This window comes from Dipteris shenzhenensis, chromosome 3 (assembly GCF_047967505.1).
Source record: "Dipteris shenzhenensis isolate YYH24624 ecotype China chromosome 3, Dip_SZ_1.0, whole genome shotgun sequence".
Taxonomy (NCBI): domain Eukaryota; kingdom Viridiplantae; phylum Streptophyta; class Polypodiopsida; order Gleicheniales; family Dipteridaceae; genus Dipteris; species Dipteris shenzhenensis.
Genome location: NC_141598.1, coordinates 21,273,504 through 21,294,102, shown reverse-complemented (window position 1 = coordinate 21,294,102; position 20,599 = coordinate 21,273,504). Strand labels below are relative to the sequence as shown.

General features: G+C 42.4%; 1 protein-coding gene across 1 annotated transcript in view; it reads right to left on the bottom strand.

Annotated features, from left to right (window-relative positions):
* LOC147903507 (26S proteasome non-ATPase regulatory subunit 13 homolog A-like) overlaps positions 1-14,715 on the bottom strand; it is a 45,626-nt gene extending 30,911 nt beyond the window's left edge. The window contains exons 1-3 of the mRNA XM_087399508.1: positions 14,482-14,715; positions 8,782-9,228; positions 8,481-8,561 (exon numbers count right to left, since the gene is read on the bottom strand). Of these exons, the coding sequence (XP_087255634.1) occupies positions 8,481-8,561; positions 8,782-9,228; positions 14,482-14,631 (678 nt within the window). The 5' untranslated portion in view covers positions 14,632-14,715. The remainder of the gene's footprint in view (positions 1-8,480; positions 8,562-8,781; positions 9,229-14,481) is intronic.
* Positions 14,716-20,599: the final 5,884 nt, after the last annotated feature.

The following is a 20,599-nucleotide window of genomic DNA, read 5'->3' as shown; positions in this document are numbered from 1 at the left end:
TCGGTCCCTAACTGTCCATCGTTGACAGTGCTCAAAAGGTTCCTCATTGAGTGTTTGTACGTTGGGATCTGTGTATGTCATTTCTACACAGGGCAGTATATGCATTACACTGTTGGATGATTTTGTCAGAGAGACTTTCATATTGCATGCTACCTCAGTGTTGAGGTGTTCTTCACTTGGTTCAGGTGTCAGATCAAGGGGCTTTTGCCCAGATTTTGTTTGATAGCACTTGGGTTACCGACAGAGATCTTCAGATGCATTTTATCCCCTTTGTAGAAGGGTGATTGCTTGGGATTTATCCCATTTTCTGTTGCAGGTTTTGTGACAGGCTGAACTGTCTTTTTTTTTTTTTGGTGTTTGCCAAGTGGTTTATGCATATTAACTCAGTGCAATACCTCATCTGAGGTGGGACAGTGATCAGTACAGTCAGTACAGCAGTGTTTACAGCAGTGTTTGTGCTTTGTCAGCTGATTATGCACTGTTAAAGCACTTGTGGAGCAGCTGCAGCATTCTGAAATTACTGTTTATGCCTCTTTGAGCACAGTACAGTGTGTCAGAAGGTACAGTATTTGCAGGGACATTTACTGTTTTGTTGCAGATTTTCTTGACAGTAAAAAACAGCACTATTGTGAGTGCTCCTGGCTCTTGATAGAGCAGTTTTTTTTTTTCTGAGAAATCAGAATTTTTATTCAGTCCTTTTTACTTCCAGTGAGTCAGATACTTTCCTTATCTGATATGGCATCAGGGGGAAGTGATTCTTCAATTCTGAACATAAAGAAACTGGAAGGAGCACACAATTATGCATTATGGGCAGAACAGTGCTTGAATGTACTTCTATTAAAGAAGATTTCTAAGCCCATAAGGGTGAAGGGTGTCAAGCCATCTGACATGGCAGCTGATGACTGGGAAGAGCTTGATTTGTCCGCAAGGGCAACTATCATGCTCACTATTTCTGACACTCTTGTGTTCAATGTTCAGGCTGAAAAGACCTCTTATGGTCTATGGCAAAGGCTAGAAGAATTGTATGCCCAAAAGAGCTCAGCCAGTAAGGTTTATTGGTTGAAGAAGCTGGTTGATCTTCGCATGAAGGAAGGTACAGCTATGACCTCACACTTGAGTGAGTTCAATGCCATCTTTACACAGCTGATTGCACAGGGATTGAATCTTGATGAGGAGTTCAAGGCTACATTCTTGCTGTGTACCCTCCCTGAGAGTTGGGACACTTTCAAGACCACCCTGTCAAATTCGAATGTCACTCTTATTTATGCTGATGTAGAGAGCTCTCTCCTTATGGAGGAGATGAGCAGGAAGAATAATGCGAGCAGCAAGTCTTCAACTGCTTTGCAGGTACAGGATAGAGGCAGGACTCAGCAGAAGGGGAGATCTGCTAGTAAGTCCAAATCCCGCAGTCAGTCTCGTGGCAAAAAGGATATTGAATGCTTTTATTGTGGCAAGAAGGGACATGTGAAGTCTAAGTGCTTCAAGTTCATACGGGATCAGAAAGCCAAGAAGGCTGAAACAAAGGATGCAGGCAATGGAAACAAAGGCAAAGGCAAGGCCAAGGCAGATGACTTGGATGCAGTGAATGTTGCAGCAGAGGACAGTGACAGTGACATACATGATGTTTTACGCTCTTCTGCTGTAATAGCACATGCTTTGGTTATTGATGGCCATGACATGCACACCTGGCTCTTGGACTCAGGTGCTTCTTTTCATGTTACTCCTCATAGGGAGTGGTTTACCTCCTACACAGGTACTTATGGAGTTGTTCATCTTGGGAACAACTATGCATGTCAGATTGCAGGGATTGGCAGTATACAGATAGTATTTCCTGATGGACGCATATTCATGCTTGCTGGTGTCCGCCATGTGCCGCAAATCAAGAAAAATCTGATTAGCACTGGCTTATTGGATGACAGTGGTTACCACACCACATTTGGGGATTCCAAATGGGTGATTACTGATGGCCAGGCTATAGTGGCTGAGGGTTTTAAGAGTGATACCTTGTACCCTCTTGATGTTTCCAGTGTGGGTATTCATGTTGTTGCCATAACCGAGCTGCCAAAGGTTTCATTGTGGCATAGCCGGTTGGGACACATGTCTGTTAAAGGAATGCAAGAACTGTCACGTTTGGGTTATCTGCCGTCTCTTTCTTTTTCAGATTTGCCTACTTGTGATCATTGTATATTTGGCAAGCATTCTGTGACTCCTCATAAGAGGAGAACTCCCCAGAATAGAGCACCACTTGATCTAGTGCACACTGATTTGTGTGAGATGCCACAGTTATCACTAGGGGGTGCAAAATATTTTATTACTTTCGTTGATGATGCCACACGCAAAGTGTGGGTCTATTTCTTGAAGCATAAGGGCGAAGCCTTAGATGCTTTCAAGAAGTTTGTCGCTCAGGTTGAGAATCGGACAGGTCGTAGGCTGAAATGCCTCAGATCCGATAATGGGGGTGAGTATGTGTCACATGCTTTTGTGCAGTTTTGCCAAGATAAGGGCATCAAACAGGAACTCACAGCCCCTCATAATGCATCTCAAAATGGTGCAAGTGAGCGGATGAATCGAACTATTCAGGAGAAGGTTCGATGTATGTTGTCTTATGCTGCATTACCCCATGGCTTTTGGGCAGAAGCCATGCAAACAGCAGTTCACATTATTAACAGGTCGCCAAACAAGGCTTTGGAGTTGAAAGTGCCAGAGGAGGTGTGGTCTGGCAAGCCACCTTCATACAAGCACTTACGTGTATTTGGCTGCGAGTGCTTTGCTCATGTACGCAAAGAACTGCGCACAAAATTGGATCCAAAGTCTATCAGATGCATCTTTATGGGTTATGGTGACGAAGGTGAAATGGGGTACAGGTTATGGGATCCCGTTAAACGGAAAATTATACGCAGCAATGATGTCATCTTTAAAGAGGATAGTGTACACAACGAACCCGTGCAACCTGTGGAATACAGGAGGGTTATTTATGATGATGTTGGACAGCAAAGAATGCCCATTTATATGCAGCAGCAGGCTGCTGCATATAACCCTGTTCAAGAGGGTATACAGGCTGAAAATCAGCCAGATAATTTTGCCAATGATGCACCACTGGATATGCCAGCCGATGGGGCTGTAGAACAGCCAGATATGGTGGTACAGCCACCCCTCATGCATGAAGAACAGGCTGGACAGCAGCCTAATCCGGAACATTTTGTTAGGAGGAGCACCCGTGTACAACGGCCTCCTGCCAGGTTTGTTCCAGGAGCCAATAATGTGGCTGATTTTATCATGCTGACAGATTGTGGTGAGCCTTCCAGCTTCAAGGAAGCTATGGGAAGAACAGAGAAAAAGAAGTGGGAGAAAGCCATGCAGTCAGAAATGGACTCCCTACTTCAAAATGATACATGGGACTTGGTGCAGCTACCTGCAAGCAGAAAGGTTTTGCCATGCAAGTGGGTTTACAAAGTCAAAGTGGATTCAAATGCTTTACCGAGGTATAAGGCCAGATTGGTTGCCAAGGGATTTAAGCAGGAGAAGGGCATTGACTTTGATGAGATCTTTTCCCCTGTAGTCAAGATGACTACTTTGAGAGCAGTGTTAGCTCTTGTTGCTCATGACGACATGGATTTATGTCAGATGGATGTGAAGACAGCTTTTCTTCACGGAGATCTCCATGATGAGATCTATATGAGTCAGCCAGAGGGATATGCTGTTAAAGGGAAAGAGCAGCTTGTGTGTAAGCTCAAGAGGAGCTTGTATGGACTCAAGCAGGCGCCAAGAGAATGGTACAAGAAGTTTGATGCCTTCATGCAGGCCCAAGGGTATCATAGGTGTGAGACCGATCATTGCTTGTACACCAAACGGGCAAAGGATGGCAGTTTGATGCTACTCATTCTATATGTGGATGACATGCTTATTGCCAGTAAATCTCAGCATGAGATTAGTGCTTTGAAGAAACAACTGCATAAGTCTTTTGACATGAAAGACTTGGGTGATGCAAATCATATTCTTGGCATGCGGATTACTCGTGACAGGTCCAAGGGACTTTTGTTTCTGTCACAGAAAGAGTACATTGACAAAGTACTGCAGCGCTTTAAAATGGAGGGGGGGAAGTCTATTAGTACCCCGTTGCCTCCACATTTAAAACTCAGCAGTAAGGACAGCCCCAGATCAGATGATATTAAGGCTGAAATGGCCAAGGTTCCGTATGCATCTGCAGTTGGATCTTTGATGTATGCCATGGTTGCCACTCGTCCGGATATTGCTTTTGCGGTGGGAGTCATCAGCAGGTATATGGCAAATCCAGGCAAGCGGCACTGGGAAGCACTGAAAGGTGTCTTGAGGTATCTCAAGGGTACCAAAGACTTGTGCATATGCTATGGTAGGCAGGATGCATTGGTGCATGGTTTTACAGATTCAGACTATGCAGGGAATGCAGATAACCGGAAGTCTACTACCGGTTATATTTTCACACTTGCAGGAGGTGCTATATCATGGGTGTCTCGGTTGCAGAAATGCATTGCACTGTCAACTACTGAAGCTGAATATGTTGCAGCCACTGAGGCTTGCAAGGAAGCAATATGGCTTACTCGGCTGGTGGGAGACTTGGGCATTGCAAGAGATATGCCAGTTTTGCATTGTGATAGTCAGAGTGCTATCATGTTGGCAAAGAATCCGGTCTTTCGTTAGAAGACCAAGCACATAGATGTGAAATATCATTTCATCAGGGAGGTACTGGAAGACAAGCGACTTGAGCTTGTGAAGGTGCATACTGATGATAATCCTGCAGATTTGCTCACTAAGAGCTTGCCTACTGAGCGGTTTGCACATTGCCGCCACATCATGAATTAGGATGAGACCATTCTTATTTTATGGTCCTGTATACAATAACTGTATATTGCTGTAATTTTTATTCTTTTCTCCCCTTTAGGCACATTGGCCTTTAGGTGGGAGGTTGTTGGGGTAAAGGCACATTGCCACCCCTTTATTAAAGTTAAGACATCTATGACTGTCTTAAGACAGTCATAGGATAAAACCTAATCCTAATAAAACTAATGAGTTTGTGGTGTGGCTCATCACTTCACACCCGCACATTTGTGTCTTCTCTCTCTCTCACACTCTCCTCCCTCTTACTCTTCCCCCTTCAGGCCCTTCAAACCCAGCTGCCAAAGGTTTCATTGTGGCATAGCCGGTTGGGACACATGTCTGTTAAAGGAATGCAAGAACTGTCACGTTTGGGTTATCTGCCGTCTCTTTCTTTTTCAGATTTGCCTACTTGTGATCATTGTATATTTGGCAAGCATTTTGTGACTCCTCATAAGAGGAGAACTCCCCAGAATAGAGCACCACTTGATCTAGTGCACACTGATTTGTGTGAGATGCCACAGTTATCACTAGGGGGTGCAAAATATTTTATTACTTTCGTTAATGATGCCACACGCAAAGTGTGGGTCTATTTCTTGAAGCATAAGGGCGATGCCTTAGATGCTTTCAAGAAGTTTGTCGCTCAGGTTGAGAATCGGACAGATCGCAGGCTGAAATGCCTCAGATCCGATAATGGGGGTGAGTATGTGTCACATGCCTTTGTGCAGTTTTGCGAAGCTAAGGGCATCAAACAGGAACTCACAGCCCCTCATAATGCATCTCAAAATGGTGCAAGTGAGCGGATGAATCGAACTATTCAGGAGAAGGTTCGATGTATGTTGTCTTATGCTGCATTACCCCATGGCTTTTGGGCAGAAGCCGTGCAAACAGCAGTTCACATTATTAACAGGTCGCCAAACAAGGCTTTGGAGTTGAAAGTGCCAGAGGAGGTGTGGTCTGGCAAGCCACCTTCATATAAGCACTTACGTGTATTTGGCTGCGAGTGCTTTGCTCATGTACGCAAAGAACTGCGCACCAAACTGGAGCCAAAGTCTATCAGATGCATCTTTATGGGTTATGGTGACGAAGGTGAAATGGGGTACAGGTTATGGGATCCCGTTAAACGGAAGATTATACGCAGCAATGATGTCATCTTTAAAGAGGATAGTGTACACAAGGAACCCGTACAACCTGTGGAATACAGGAGGGTTATTTATGATGATGTTGGACAGCAAAGAATGCCCATTTATATGCAGCAGCAGGCTGCTGCAGATAACCCTGTTCAAGAGGGTATACAGGCTGAAAATCAGCCAGATAATTTTGCCATTGATGCACCACTGGATATGCCAGCAGATGGGGCTGTAGAACAGCCAGATATGGTGGTACAGCCACCCGTCATGCATGACGAACAGGCTGGACAGCAGCCTAATCCGGAACATTTTGTTAGTAGGAGCACCCGTGTACAACGGCCTCCTGCCAGGTTTGTTCCAGGAGCCAATAATGTGGCTGATTTTATCATGCTGACAGATTGTGGTGAGCCTTCCAGCTTCAAGGAAGCTATGGGAAGAACAGAGAAAAAGAAGTGGGAGAAAGCCATGCAGTCAGAAATGGACTCCCTACTTCAAAATGATACATGGGACTTGGTGCAGCTACCTGCAGGCAGAAAGGTTTTGCCATGCAAGTGGGTTTACAAAGTCAAAGTGGATTCAAACGCTTTACCGAGGTATAAGGCCAGATTGGTTGCCAAGGGATTTAAGCAGGAGAAGGGCATTGACTTTGATGAGATCTTTTCCCCTGTAGTCAAGATGACTACTTTGAGAGCAGTGTTAGCTCTTGTTGCTCATGACGACATGGATTTATGTCAGATGGATGTGAAGACAGCTTTTCTTCACGGAGATCTCCATGATGAGATCTATATGAGTCAGCCAGAGGGATATGTTGTTAAAGGGAAAGAGCAGCTTGTGTGTAAGCTCAAGAAGAGCTTGTATGGACTCAAGCAGGCGCCAAGAGAATGGTACAAGAAGTTTGATGCCTTCATGCAGTCCCAAGGGTATCATAGGTGTGAGACCGATCATTGCTTGTACACCAAACGGGCAAAGGATGGCAGTTTGATGCTACTCATTGTATATGTGGATGACATGCTTATTGCCAGTAAATCTCAGCATGAGATTAGTGCTTTGAAGAAACAACTGCATAAGTCTTTTGACATGAAAGACTTGGGTGATGCAAATCATATTCTTGGCATGCGGATTACTCGTGACAGGTCCAAGGGACTTTTGTTTCTGTCACAGAAGGAGTACATTGACAAAGTACTGCAGCGCTTTAAAATGGAGGGGGGGAAGTCTATTAGTACCCCGTTGCCTCCACATTTAAAACTCAGCAGTAAGGACAGCCCCAGATCAGATGATGATAAGGCTGAAATGGCCAAGGTTCCGTATGCATCTGCAGTTGGTTCTTTGATGTATGCCATGGTTGCCACTCGTCCGGATATTGCTTTTGCGGTGGGAGTCATCAGCAGGTATATGGCAAATCCAGGCAAGCGGCACTGGGAAGCAGTGAAAGGTGTCTTGAGGTATCTCAAGGGTACCAAAGACTTGTGCATATGCTATGGTAGGCAGGATGCATTGGTGCATGGTTTTACAGATTCAGACTATGCAGGGAATGCAGATAACCGGAAGTCTACTACCGGTTATATTTTCACTTTTGCAGGAGGTGCTATATCATGGGTGTCTCGGTTGCAGAAATGCATTGCACTGTCAACTACTGAAGCTGAATATGTTGCAGCCACTGAGGCTTGCAAGGAAGCAATATGGCTTACTCGGCTGGTGGGAGACTTGGGCATTACAGGAGATATGCCAGTTTTGCATTGTGATAGTCAGAGTGCTATCATGTTGGCAAAGAATCCGGTCTTTCATCAGAAGACCAAGCACATAGATGTGAAATATCATTTCATCAGGGAGGTACTGGAAGACAAGCGACTTGAGCTTGTGAAGGTGCATACTGATGATAATCCTGCAGATTTGCTCACTAAGAGCTTGCCTACAGAGCGGTTTGCACATTGCCGCCACATCATGGGATTAGGATGAGACCATTCTTATTTTATGGTCTTGTATACAGTAACTGTATATTGCTGTAATTTTTTATTCTTTTCTCCCCTTTAGGCACATTGGCCTTTAGGTGGGAGGTTGTTGGGGTAAAGGCACATTGCCACCCCTTTATTAAAGATAAGACATCTATGATTGTCTTAAGACAGTCATACGGTAAAACCTAATCCTAATAAAACTAATGAGTTTGTGGTGTGGCTCATCACTTCACACCCGCACACTTGAGTCTTCTCTCACTCAACAACCTTTTGATGTGTTTTTACCTTAAACTTAGCTGTAAATATCTTCTAAAACCCAGGCATCTCACTAACAACATTCAGACTCAATAATAGTTATAAAATGTTAACCATAGAAAAAATGAAGACAATCTTTCTAAATGAAGTCCATATCAGTGTAAACATACAATGAATCAAGATGAAAGCTATATATTGCAGTCTCATCGCAAGTCCAATGGCGCTTTCTATGGTCCTATAGCAATTTACATGAGATCGAAGTCAAAGGAGATGGGGCCCTGGAAATGCTTACAATTGGATGGGCCAGTAGCTCTCCAAAATTGTAGATATTGTCTCCCAACAAAGCTGCAAGTGACAGATCAAATGCCAAATCCTGCATCCCACCACAATATTAACTGAGGGCATGTTAAGCATGCCATAGACACAATTATAGACATCAAGCTGCACCCACAAAGTTTTATCCCAAAATAACTGCCATAAAAGAGACGGAGGAAAATGAAGCAGCTTGAGCAGCACGGACTTATGCAACTGTGCACACTTTTATGTTTTTTCACGCCAGACAACCTCTAAAAGGGTCGAAAAGCAGAGCTCACCAGTTTAAAAGGTTCAGATAGTGTCTCCACAGATGTATATGCCAAATACATAAGGGCACTTTTGTAAAATTCTGCAAACTCCTGCCGCGACTTGAAATATTGAGATGAAACCCAATGAAAAGTAGCATGCACAGAAGGGTCTACATCTGTCATACTGTCCAGAGTAATTTTCCCTTCATCCAGCAGTTTCTTGCACTCCTTTTGCTCCCCTCGCTCTAGCTTTAAAGCGGCTATCCGCATCTTCAAGTACAAAACTGGTTCCTCAATACGTCTCTGCTTCGTTGCCCTAAGCTTTTCAATCACTTCCTCTAAATAACTGACGGCAACTTCATTTTCAGTATACTGGCGAGAGACTATGTCTGCAAAGTGGGCAAGCTTCAAAAGATTTATTTTGGTCTCAAACTCTGAGATAAAATTGTGATAGAGTTGGATAAGGGCATCCCCTGCCTGCAAAGTAACACAAATTAGACCCGGAGGAAAAAGATGGTCTCGTCTGAAATCGCATGCAAAAAGGTGTACCATAGTTGTACTAAAATGTAACACTTGAAACACTTGCTCTGCAAAAGAGGTACAAATGGAGTATTCAAACCCAAGCAGCAAAAACAGAATCAGCAAGCAGGCGATGGCTCCAAACAAATAATCTGCATGCCAGACAAATTAATTAAATTGATGTGTTAATTTGGGTAGAGCTCGGTGGCATGCACTCAGCAAGCCAAGTGTCACGATTTAAAGAATGATAGCCAAGGTATTAAACCTTACCATGACCTAATATCTTAAGTAGGTCACAAGACTATGATAAAAGACAAAGTGGATGAGATGCCTAGCACCATCCAACCACAGAGCTTAAGCCAAGCTTACCGATAAAAGACAAAGTGGATGAGATGCCTAGCACCATCCAACCGCAGAGCTTAAGCCAAGCTTACCCTAGAGGAGGGAGTCTAGGTCACATCCAGCATCATTCTCATAGTGACGCATCTTACAACAATAATGGCATTTAACCTTCTTGTATGTCTATTTGGATCTATTGCTGGAACCCTGAGCATTACTGTTGGCATTGCTACCACCTTCTCCACCTCTATCTACATTTGAAGCATCTGCATTTCTCTGAAATTTCCCTTTGCCTTTCCCACAGCCACAGGCAGCAAAGGCTTGCTCATTACCATTATTCTCCTCCATGTTCTGCATCATCTGCTCTTCCTGATAGAGCATCCTAATCATCTCTTGCATACTAGGCATGACAAATTAACTATCATGTTGAAACCACAAAATGAAATTTCTGAAGGTGGGTGACAACGAGTTTAAAATGATGGGAATGAGGTTTATGGCTTCTATCCTTTCATCAATCACAAAGCTCTCAGATCTAGGTGAGATGATTGGAGGGTTGCATCTCACTCTCATCTCTTCAAAAAGTGACTCCTAATTGCAACACCTGCCTTGTGCTGCTCATTTCAAAATTGTCTGTCAACCTGTGATGAAGTCTTGCACTTATTATGTGATTATTAAAAGTATGCCTTTAATGATGGACATTGCCATCTTTTGTCTCCCTATCCTCAATTTTCTTGGCATTATTAAGGGGCAGCTTGCCTTGATAGTTCTTTGTACCATTGATTATTTCTCTAAAATGAGGCATGCTGTCCATCCTTGCAAGGAAAAGCTATCACCCAACAACTGTTGCACAACGAGATGCAAAATGCTATAGTAGAATGAAGCAGAGGTTCTACTAATTCTGCTATCTGCTACTAGTTTAGGGACTAGGCAAGCTGAGAATAGCAAGAACTAGTAAGAAACATAGAAATGGGGTAGAGGGAAGGTCTCTCTTACTTGGAAGAGAGGACATGGATGTACAACTCCATGGGGCTGGCTAGCACGGCTGCTAGATGCTGCTGTCCTTGCATGTACAGCTTTCAGCTGATCTTAGGAGGTGCAACTCTCAATGAAAGATGTGTGCTTGTATTAGTGTTCAATAAGAACGAAGTAAGGGTCTTTTCGCAGAGAAAAACCTAAATCGGACCTGCTGGAACAGATTCCCAGGTAAATTAGAGGGCAAATGAAATCAAATCAACACCAAACCTTGTACAGTTGTTCCCCCAGCTGAGGCGACTCAGTACATGCCATCAAAACAGAAATTGGAGCAGAATTTGTCCAGATCGCAGCAGATAAAGAGGTCTGATGGCACACTGATTCCCCGGCAATTTTTGGCTTGAAAATGGAAATTTCTCTGAGATTGTTGAGGGCTAATGATCTCCTGATTTCATGCTGAACACATTCATTTCAAAATCATTCAATTTCGAGTACATTGGCATTTAGGGCTGATCAGAGGCTGACACGTGGCAGAGCAAGATACAGAACATTTCTGGCGCTTGATCTTTGCGCAGGGCTAGCCCTTATGCTCTAGATGAGGTGCTCCAAATTTTCCTTTCTTGATTGAGGCTGAGCATGTGGGAAGGGCATTGGGTCTGTCCTCAAGCAGGGCCATGGCTGAGTGATAAAGAGTACATATTTCCAACTCATGACAAAGAGATGCTTGCTATTGTACATGCAATCAAGCAGTGACACCGGTAGTCATTTCAAAGTAAGGACAGATCGTAGGTCATTGAAATATTTTGTATCCCAAAATACTCTCACTCCAAAGCAAAAGAGGTGGTTAGAATTTATTCAAGGCTGTCATTTTGACATTGAATATAAGAGGGGAAAGGAGAATGTTATTGATGCATTATCTAGACTATGGTCATGTCAATGCTATGTCATTTACACTATATACAAGGATTGGATTCATGATCTTCAGGAGGAATACTTGGGGTACCCAGAATCAGCTGAGATCTTCATGGCTCTCCAAGACCCACAATGCAAAGATTACCCTCAATATGCCTTATAGAATGGTCTTTTAATGTACTTGTATATTTGGTCCCTCATTCTTTTTTCAAGATTGATTTTGAAGGAGATGCATAGTTCACCAATGGCTGGACACATTGGTTTGGGTAAGACCTATGACAAAGTAAAGCAAGGGGTTATGGAAAGATGTCATGAATTAGAAATTGGGGCTTTTAAGATCTATGTGTTATATTGCTCTATTCTATCCTGTCTATGCATAAATTGCAGCAATCAGTGGTAGTGGAGCCCTCAAAATCTCTGAATTAGGGCAAACTGTGGTGCATCTGCCACGTGGCATTCATTTTTCTACCTTGGCCAGTGATAATTACTGATCAACTCGTATATAGTGCCAAGGCAGAGTATTCCCTGTTCAGCAGAGCATTTGAGTTTGTACCCTGACCCAACGTGGTCAGTATTAACCAGAACTGGTCACGTTGACCCATGGTATGGCTGGCCTGTCAGGTGAGCATGCACATGACCTTATCCTGCACAGAAATGACCATGATTAGGGCTGCTGTGTGCAACCCTAACTTGCTGCAAACAGCCTCTGAATGAATTCTGTCACAAGTCCATATCCCTCTACCTAGCCACACCAACTCCCTTGATCTACTGACACCTTGTCCTCCTCGTACGAAGGCTCACAGGTCGGTCAGTGATCTCAAACAGAGTCCTCCATAATCTGCCCTCACCAGTCTTCTTCAATATGAGCATGGGAACGGTTCTACGACTTGAGCCCTCGACAGTTGCCAGCAACCCCATTCTAGTCTCAACTCTGAACCAGCCTTCAATTGAGGAAGATTTCTAAGTTCTCTGGCTGGGGTCTCATGAATCTCCTTGTCAGAGAGACATGGGTAGGAGTAACAGATGCTGCCTGAGCTTCTTACTCAATTCTAGTCTCAGTTGTGAACCAGAATTCTGTCAAGGAAGATTTCTTATTTCTCTGGCCAGTGGCTCCCCATTGTCCTTGGCTGGATCAGATAAAGAAGTATGGTACATGCCATTGTTGCATGGCAAGGGACTACTACAACGTGACTGCCCACTGCTTGAGAAGCTGCCCCCTGCCACAAAGCACTTGGTAATGCTCACTCACGATTAGAGCGAGGACGTGGCAGATTCAATGAGTATTTGCACAGGGTATGATAGCCTGGCTGACAAAGGGGCGGCGCGCCTTTTCTCCCCTTCTCTCTTGGTGAATAGGAAGAAAGACACAAGCCAGAAGATCCAGGATCCTGACAATGTCCAGAGTTCTCTCCAGAGGTAGTGTCTAGGAGACAGTGGCCCAGCATCACTGCGTGCAACATTTGGGTCACAGATTGCAGCCTCACGCCACACGTACTTGAGCATCCATTTATACAAAGTCTTCGTATTGAGTTTTTGTCGGCACTCCAGAGGTGAATTGCAGACTCAGCCATGACGAAGGCTAGCACTAAAGGAGAAGGCTAAGCTACAATTGCTTGTGAAGACTAAACGATTTCATTTTAGTCTCTCCCAGACGAGCATCTAAATCTAGCCGATAGGCCCACGTGCATTGCGTTGTTTGTTAAGTCCACCACAATAGTTGGTGGCACCTGTTTCCAAGGTCGTGTATGTGCAGCCCCTCGCATACCCTGTTACAAATCCAACCCCTGATTTGTGGAGTCCATGGTATTTGTACCATGTTTGTGAAATGATTTGAGTTTGTTTCTCCATTCAATGTTCAATCACGTTCTCGTTTCCAAGTGTAAAGCTAGCCTCTAGTGCTGCTAATTAGGGCTGCTTCTTTCAAATTGCAACGTCACAACATGCCTACGAAGGCCAACTTGGTTGTGAAAAAAGAGTCAGATAGACCACAGTGACCTGGCCAGCCAGCCAGCCAGCCAGTGACTAGCAAACCAGCCCGCTAAACGACAAGCTCTTTAAAAGGTGGGCCACTTGGTCCCATGGAATGCAGTAGTTCGTTGTGACACCAAAGGCAAATTAGGTCTGCATAACAGAAGAGCACACTGGAAAATGAGCTTTGATCTCGGCAAGCCTTATGATATCTGCAGCAGCAATGGAGATGTATTAAGCAGGAGCTGATTCCACCATTATTAAAGAGGGAGGAACAGCTGAAAAACCACTGTGAATTCAGAGACCTTAATAGGGCGTGCTTGATTCCAATCAACAAATAAGAACTGTCCTCCTCTTTTACAGGTATGTACCTTCAATTGAGATCAAACTCTTGGAGCGCCTGACATAACCACTAAACTATCCGGATTGAAGCCTACCTCTGCCAGTTTAAATCTTAATAGCATCTACTTCACCCAAACTGATGCCTTATACGCATCACAGACCCTGGTCCTTAACCTCCTTTTCGGTCTCCCAAAACCACAACCTCCTGCAGTTGCAGCTATTGCGCATCTTGTGGATCTGTCTCCTCATATTCTATCCTCTAGGAGAATGATGGGCTACGGCGTATTAGAGCAAGGTGCTAAGAATTCCAAATGATGTGGCTACCAGAAACAAAAGATCACAGAATAATTACCAAGCCACCAATGGATGGCCTTCAGAACAGTAGAATATATCCAGTCTTGCAGATTGAAAATTTTTGAACACCGCAGTTTTAAAAAAATAGCAAATACGAGGACAGAGACAAAGACAGGGGAGTGTCGGACGGGAAGGAAACAGGAGCTGATGGCATCTAAAGCAGGCTCTACAAAACCTATCATAGCTTCGTGTGTCGCAGCCAAACAACAGGATCCACGTCAAATGCCTTTGTCACAACAAGCGTACAAGATCGCAAGGCACTGCCAGGGATGAAGAGATCGCCTACGATACACAGAGGCATGCCCGTGAACTGTTAAACCGTACCTGGAAGACGGTCAAAGCGACGAACTGCTCCAATTTGAGGGTAAGCTGATGCCAGAGTTTGCGCTCGTACAAATCAGCGAGGGAAGAGTACCACTCGGCGAGTTCGGGCTGCGCAGCGCGCTGATTTTCCAAATACTTCAATGCAGCCATGGCGAATGACGAGGAGAAGCTCAGGCGTTGGCTGTGAAGAAGAAAAGAAAAGAAAGACACAGAAGAAGCTAGTGAAGTAATTTTGACGGCTTTCCTAACTTACAACCCAAGTCATGTCGGCTACCACTTCACCTAACCTCTTTGGTTTCCAGTTAACCGTGGTGATAGCGGTAGCTCAGGGTGCTGTGCCAGAGCAGCTAAGACGTGGTGGCTGTTAAGATGGCAGAGAAGGAGGGGTGAGGGCAATAATCTTTATGCCTTTCCTAACTGACGTCCCAAGTCATGTCGGCTACCACTTAGCCTGACCTCATTGGTTTCCAGTTAACCTCGATAGGAAGGAGCAGCGGTACGATGTGTGTCTGCCTACCCACAATCCATGCATGTGTTGCGAATCGAGTCTCTTCTCCACCATTCGATGGCTTGCAAAAGGCACGAACCTCATGTATGATCATTTGCAAAAGGCAAGAACCTTGTATAGAGCGGTTGTCCTCGTTCACATAGCATAGGTCCCCATACAGATGTGCCCCTTGGAGTGGACCATGGGTGTGTCCATGGTTGGGTGAGTGCGACCAAGAAAACAAAAACAAGGCCATGAGATTTGTAGAAGGAGGAACACCAACAACCCTTTAGCCCACCCCGCAGAGCAGCAGCAACTCAAGTGGTTGGGCATTTGCGCCATCTTAGTTGGTTGCCTGCATTTAAATGCCCCCTATTGCCTTTCAACATAGGTCACAAGCAGATGTGCCCCTCGGAGATGGTTGTGTGTGTGCGAGTGGGTTGGAGGAGGCAGTGAATAAAAGTCTAATTAGAAAAAAAAGTTCTCGTACATGCCATTTTTGGGCCAAAGGAAGCACTCGTTGCATTGATGCCTTCTCATCTCCAATTTTATTACCGTCCCCATTGTGGACTTGTAACACCATGCATCCACATTACTAGCTACATGTCCTTCTATGCACATGCCATGTGCCATACATTGACTTTTTGTGCTTCCATTGACCCTTGACGGCTAAAAAGTGCCATGGGTCAACACTCCTAATGACACTTCCCTACACCATGAAGTTTTCACAAGGGTCATTAACATCCATGAGGTCTTCACAAGGATCCATGACGTATTTGCCTTGCAATATGGTTCCTTCATCCATAATTCTTCTTACTAACCAAAATTTCAATAATGAAGTTTTCAATACAAGAAATATATAGTCTATTAATGGTTTAATGTCATGTTCTACAATTTTGTTGTGCTCTTGGGTGCTTCGAGAAGACACCCCTCGAGTGCTTAGAGAAGACACCGCTATGAAACATAATTTTATAGTAGTTTTTCATTGATGGGCATGTATTTGATCAAATTAAAAAATGCTCTATGTTTGTCAACTTCTTTTACATCCTTTGAATCATTTTTCTCCCATCTTCTAGAATCAATTCCTTCTCATAAAGATGTATGTCCAAATCTTGGTTTCTAGCATCTATTTGTCCTTTGAGCTAGAGTGTTATCCACAACCTATTTACTCGACAACAAAGGTTGGTTTTGTTAGATATTAACATTTACAAAGTTTTGATATCACAATTAAGTTCTACTTATAAACACCTTTTTTTGACATTTACTAGGTATGGTTGCAAATTTGGATGCCGAACACACACTCGAGAAGCTTTAACAACAAAGCCTTGAGACACAATTTGCAATGTACCTCTAGCAAAAGATTAGCATAGAACTAAATTTGCCATTTACAACACATAGACTTGATGCATGATTTTTTGCACATCTCATTATGCCTCCATTTTGAAAGTTCCACCAAATAGAGCAATTTTCCACGTAAATGTCTTACTTGTCCTCCCCCACTATAACATCAGCTTACTCATGCAATTATGGGATTATCATTCTCAACTTCGAACCATCATGCCACCATTATAGTTGATGAGCCTTCTTTTACCAAATCTCTTAATTTACTTATGGCTCTACATTTCTTTAGCACCTATGGGAATGACCCTTCATGGATCCTCCATCTTATGAGAGTGAATAGTTTCCTAGATCTAAATTGTCTTATTAGAAATAATATAAATTCTAATTGGGAAAGCAATCATTTTAACCTAAATGTTTCTCCAACCAATTAGGTTTTGAAGCCATAATAGTTACAATTCTCACATCAAGTAAACTTTGGATGCCTTTGATAAACCATAACCAAAAATGTCAACCTTGGATTAAGAAAAAAATCATTCAAGAAATCACCATTCAATCATCCTTGTATTCCTTCAGGTAAGTCTTTTGTGCTCTATTAGCCAAGCCATTTACTATGAACAACTATAATTGATATTCAATGCCTATGACATTAATGCACAATCATAAGTGATATTCAATGCCTATGATTAGGATCTCACATCAATATACATTAAAATAATCCAAGATAAAGTTTGGGTAGCTTTGAGATAACAATGGAAAATATATTTGATGATGTATCGTAGTGTTACATTATGTTTCAATAAATTATTGTTGATCATTAATTTTTAAATAAGAACTCATCCAATGCTACATTGGTTGAGTACTTGACAACCCTTGCTAGATCAATTGACCAAATACTAGAATTTAGGGACACGTAGGTCAACATAGCCCGTGAGTCCCAATGAGCACATCAACCTAAACACATATGGCATCAATACGCATGTGCAGGCCAAAAACTCTCATCATAAGAGAGGGAATTGGAATTTGGGCTAATCACCTAATTATTCCCTTAAACTTACTAGCCTAAACTAGTCTTGAATTCCTGGGTTGTGGTTTTGAGTTTCAGATTCAAGCTATAAATGAATAATGGTTTTAATCTTTTGTCTTTGGAATCAATGGAATTTCATTTTTAACCAAGATGATATATGATGCCTTTGATTGGGTTGTATACGAATTTTGCTTTTAACCAAGATGATAGATGATGCCTTTGATTGGGTTGAATATGAATATGTTGTAACTTTTTTGCCTAGCTAATCCAAACAATGGAAAAGGATATTAGCTCATTGTTATCCTTTCTTGCTCTTATCTTGGTTTTGGTCAATCACTGCCTAGATGCTTGAAGTAGCATAGTCCATCTCGATATACTACATCAGTACATTGGTTGAACGCTATGCTCAAAAAAATGAGATGAAAGAGTGCCACACAAGTAAGAAGATATAGTTCAAGCACATGTGCTTATGGAAGTCCTTCATGAGAATAGGAATCTGAAGTATGTAGTAGGATCAAGAATTTAGCATAGTGTGAACTTTTTAGTAGGCACTTCAAAACTTTTCATAGTAAGGAATGGGGTGGAGCAACCCTTAAAAATGACTTGATTATCTAACCATCACAAGAAAGTGTCAAGGGTCACCCACACCTCAAGAGAAGAATTCACCTTGAACTATATTCCAATAATTTTCCTCCCCTTTGATCTTCTCATGTTTTCATAAAACAAGAAAGGTAAGCAAACGTGGAATTTGAGAGCCCAATAGAAGAAAGGGGGAAAAAGACCATCCACCTTTGGTAATTGAATGTGGGACTCCAAAATTTGAGTGGTCAAATGGTTTGTTACAAATATGAACTATGTGCAATTATGGCTTAAGCATGCTATATTGCAAAATGGGAGCATGGCATAGCTAAAATCATTGAAGTACTTGCATTTAGGCACCAACAAGTGGAGAAAACATAACAATGTAGTTGAGGACATTGGTCATCAAGTAATGCAAGAATATAATGACTTCAATGTTAATGCTTAGCTCCTGGAGCATGGCTAAAGAGGCATGGTCTAGCATGAGCAAGAAGGAGTATAGATAGCACACCTATTACACTAGTGTAGCAAAAACCCTCCAAAAACCATAGGGCATAGCACCAATAGAGGTATAAGATTGAATACCCAAGAAAGAAGAAAAGACCCAAAGGAATGGCTACAATAAGAAGTGTAGTGTTTGAGCTAAAACCCTACGAGCCTTGCTACTGAGCAAGTGTCCAAGGAACAAGCTTGGTGGGATAAGGAGTGTCTCGAGAAGATCAAGTGAAAAAGACCCCCAAGAAGTCTAAAGAGCCAAAACAAAGTCAAGAAGACATAGAAGTCCTTGTGAGGGATCTTAAAAACACATACCCATAAGAAAGGCAAGATAAGGGAAAAGGTCAAGTATCTAAATCCCACCACACTATGAATGAGAGTCCTAGCTAAGAGGAGAATACCAGACTAGCACAACTGAATGAACACAAAGAACCACCCAACAACCATAAAACATAAAGAGCCTCCTATAGTCATGGTGATATTATAGGTTTATCATGGAAGGGATGATGATGACCCATATAGACATTTGCATATATTTTATCAAGTGTCCAACATCATAACTATACTATAAAAGAAGATTATATGAATTACTTTTCTTATATACAGCTTAGCATTTGGTTTAATGAAGAAATAGAGCGAAGAGTGAGGATGTGGAATAAGATATTGATCCAAAAACCAAGGAGAGCCTAGTAGAGTAGAGTTACACGATGCTTTGCAAAATTTGTGAATCTAAGGTGAACTAGACCTATTGGAAAATGGCATTGACACACAACAAATGGGTGTTGTGCACAATACTATGAAATATGCTAGAAGCTTTCCAAAGCACTGAGATTTGCTAGTAGAAAGACTAGCAAGTTTTGGGTGCAAAATAGAAGATCCAAAACCTAATCATTCTTCTTTTTGGACATACTGAAATTGTCGAGGAATACTCACATAAATGTCATCAAGTATGAAGCAACTATCCTCTAATCTAGTCCAAGATGCTAGAGGCACATTCTTCAATCCAAAACTCATTACACTATTGGCAAACATCCCATTCCATCACAAAATCCATTTCATCTTTATCTTCTTTGGCCATCTGTATCTGATTGTACCCACTGAAAGCACCCCAAAAAATTGCATACCTCAAGATCGATCACAACAATAAGGTACCACCAAAAGGCAGTGAGAAGAGATCCTATAATAATAGCTACATTTCTCCTTGCAACAATCAACATAGGTTCATAACTTCCCATTTTTCTTTGGAGCTATTACAATGCGTGACTGGTGGGAGACAACCAAGTCACCTTCTCCAATGGGTAAATGAATTCCACTTTCAGTAATTTATCAACTTCCTACTTCACCTGTTTGGCAAATTCTGAATTCACCCTAGATCTTTGTTATAACTATTAGAACTACGTCCTTTTTTAGATGAACTTAGTGCATGCACACACTTGGGTCAACACCCTTCATATATGTGTAATAATCGGCAAATGTATCATAAAACTCCCAAAGAAGTGCCATGAATCATTCCGAAATTGCCGTTTCACATGGATGGTGATTTTCACCATTTTGGGGTATTCTTTTATACCCAAATGTACCTCCTCAATGTCATCTTCCTTGGCATGTGAGAGCTTTTGCATGTGTTCCTCATAGGCCACTTCTGCCTTTATGATTACATACTCATTCCCTTGAGTGTGGCCATTTTCCTAATGTATATTAGATTGCGATTCTAAATCAGATATTTTTTTTCTAAACTCATTTTCTTCCATTGTGGACATATCCAAGGCTTGTACCTTTGAATAATTTTTCCCACATCAACATTGAATGTTGGCATATGAACATATTTAAATCAAGGAATTCTTGCTATTCATCGTCATCAAATTTTGACACCATATTGATGCCTTTTGCAATCAACGCTTGCATAGTACAACTTTGGGTATCATTTCTAGCTTGAGTTTCTTATTTCCATTGTGTATAGTAATTTTTGATGCTCCCTATTCCTATTTGACCTAGGTTGCTTTGAACCACGTCCTTCCAAGAAGCATATGGTATAGCTTATTGCCTTCTTTGATTTTTAGGATGACAAAATTAACTCAAAATGCCATACCTTGCATAGAGATTCACTAATTCCAAACAATACTAAGTGGATAAACTCTTCTTTGGTCTATCATCTTCACTTGAAATGGCACTTCGTACAATCCAAATAGACC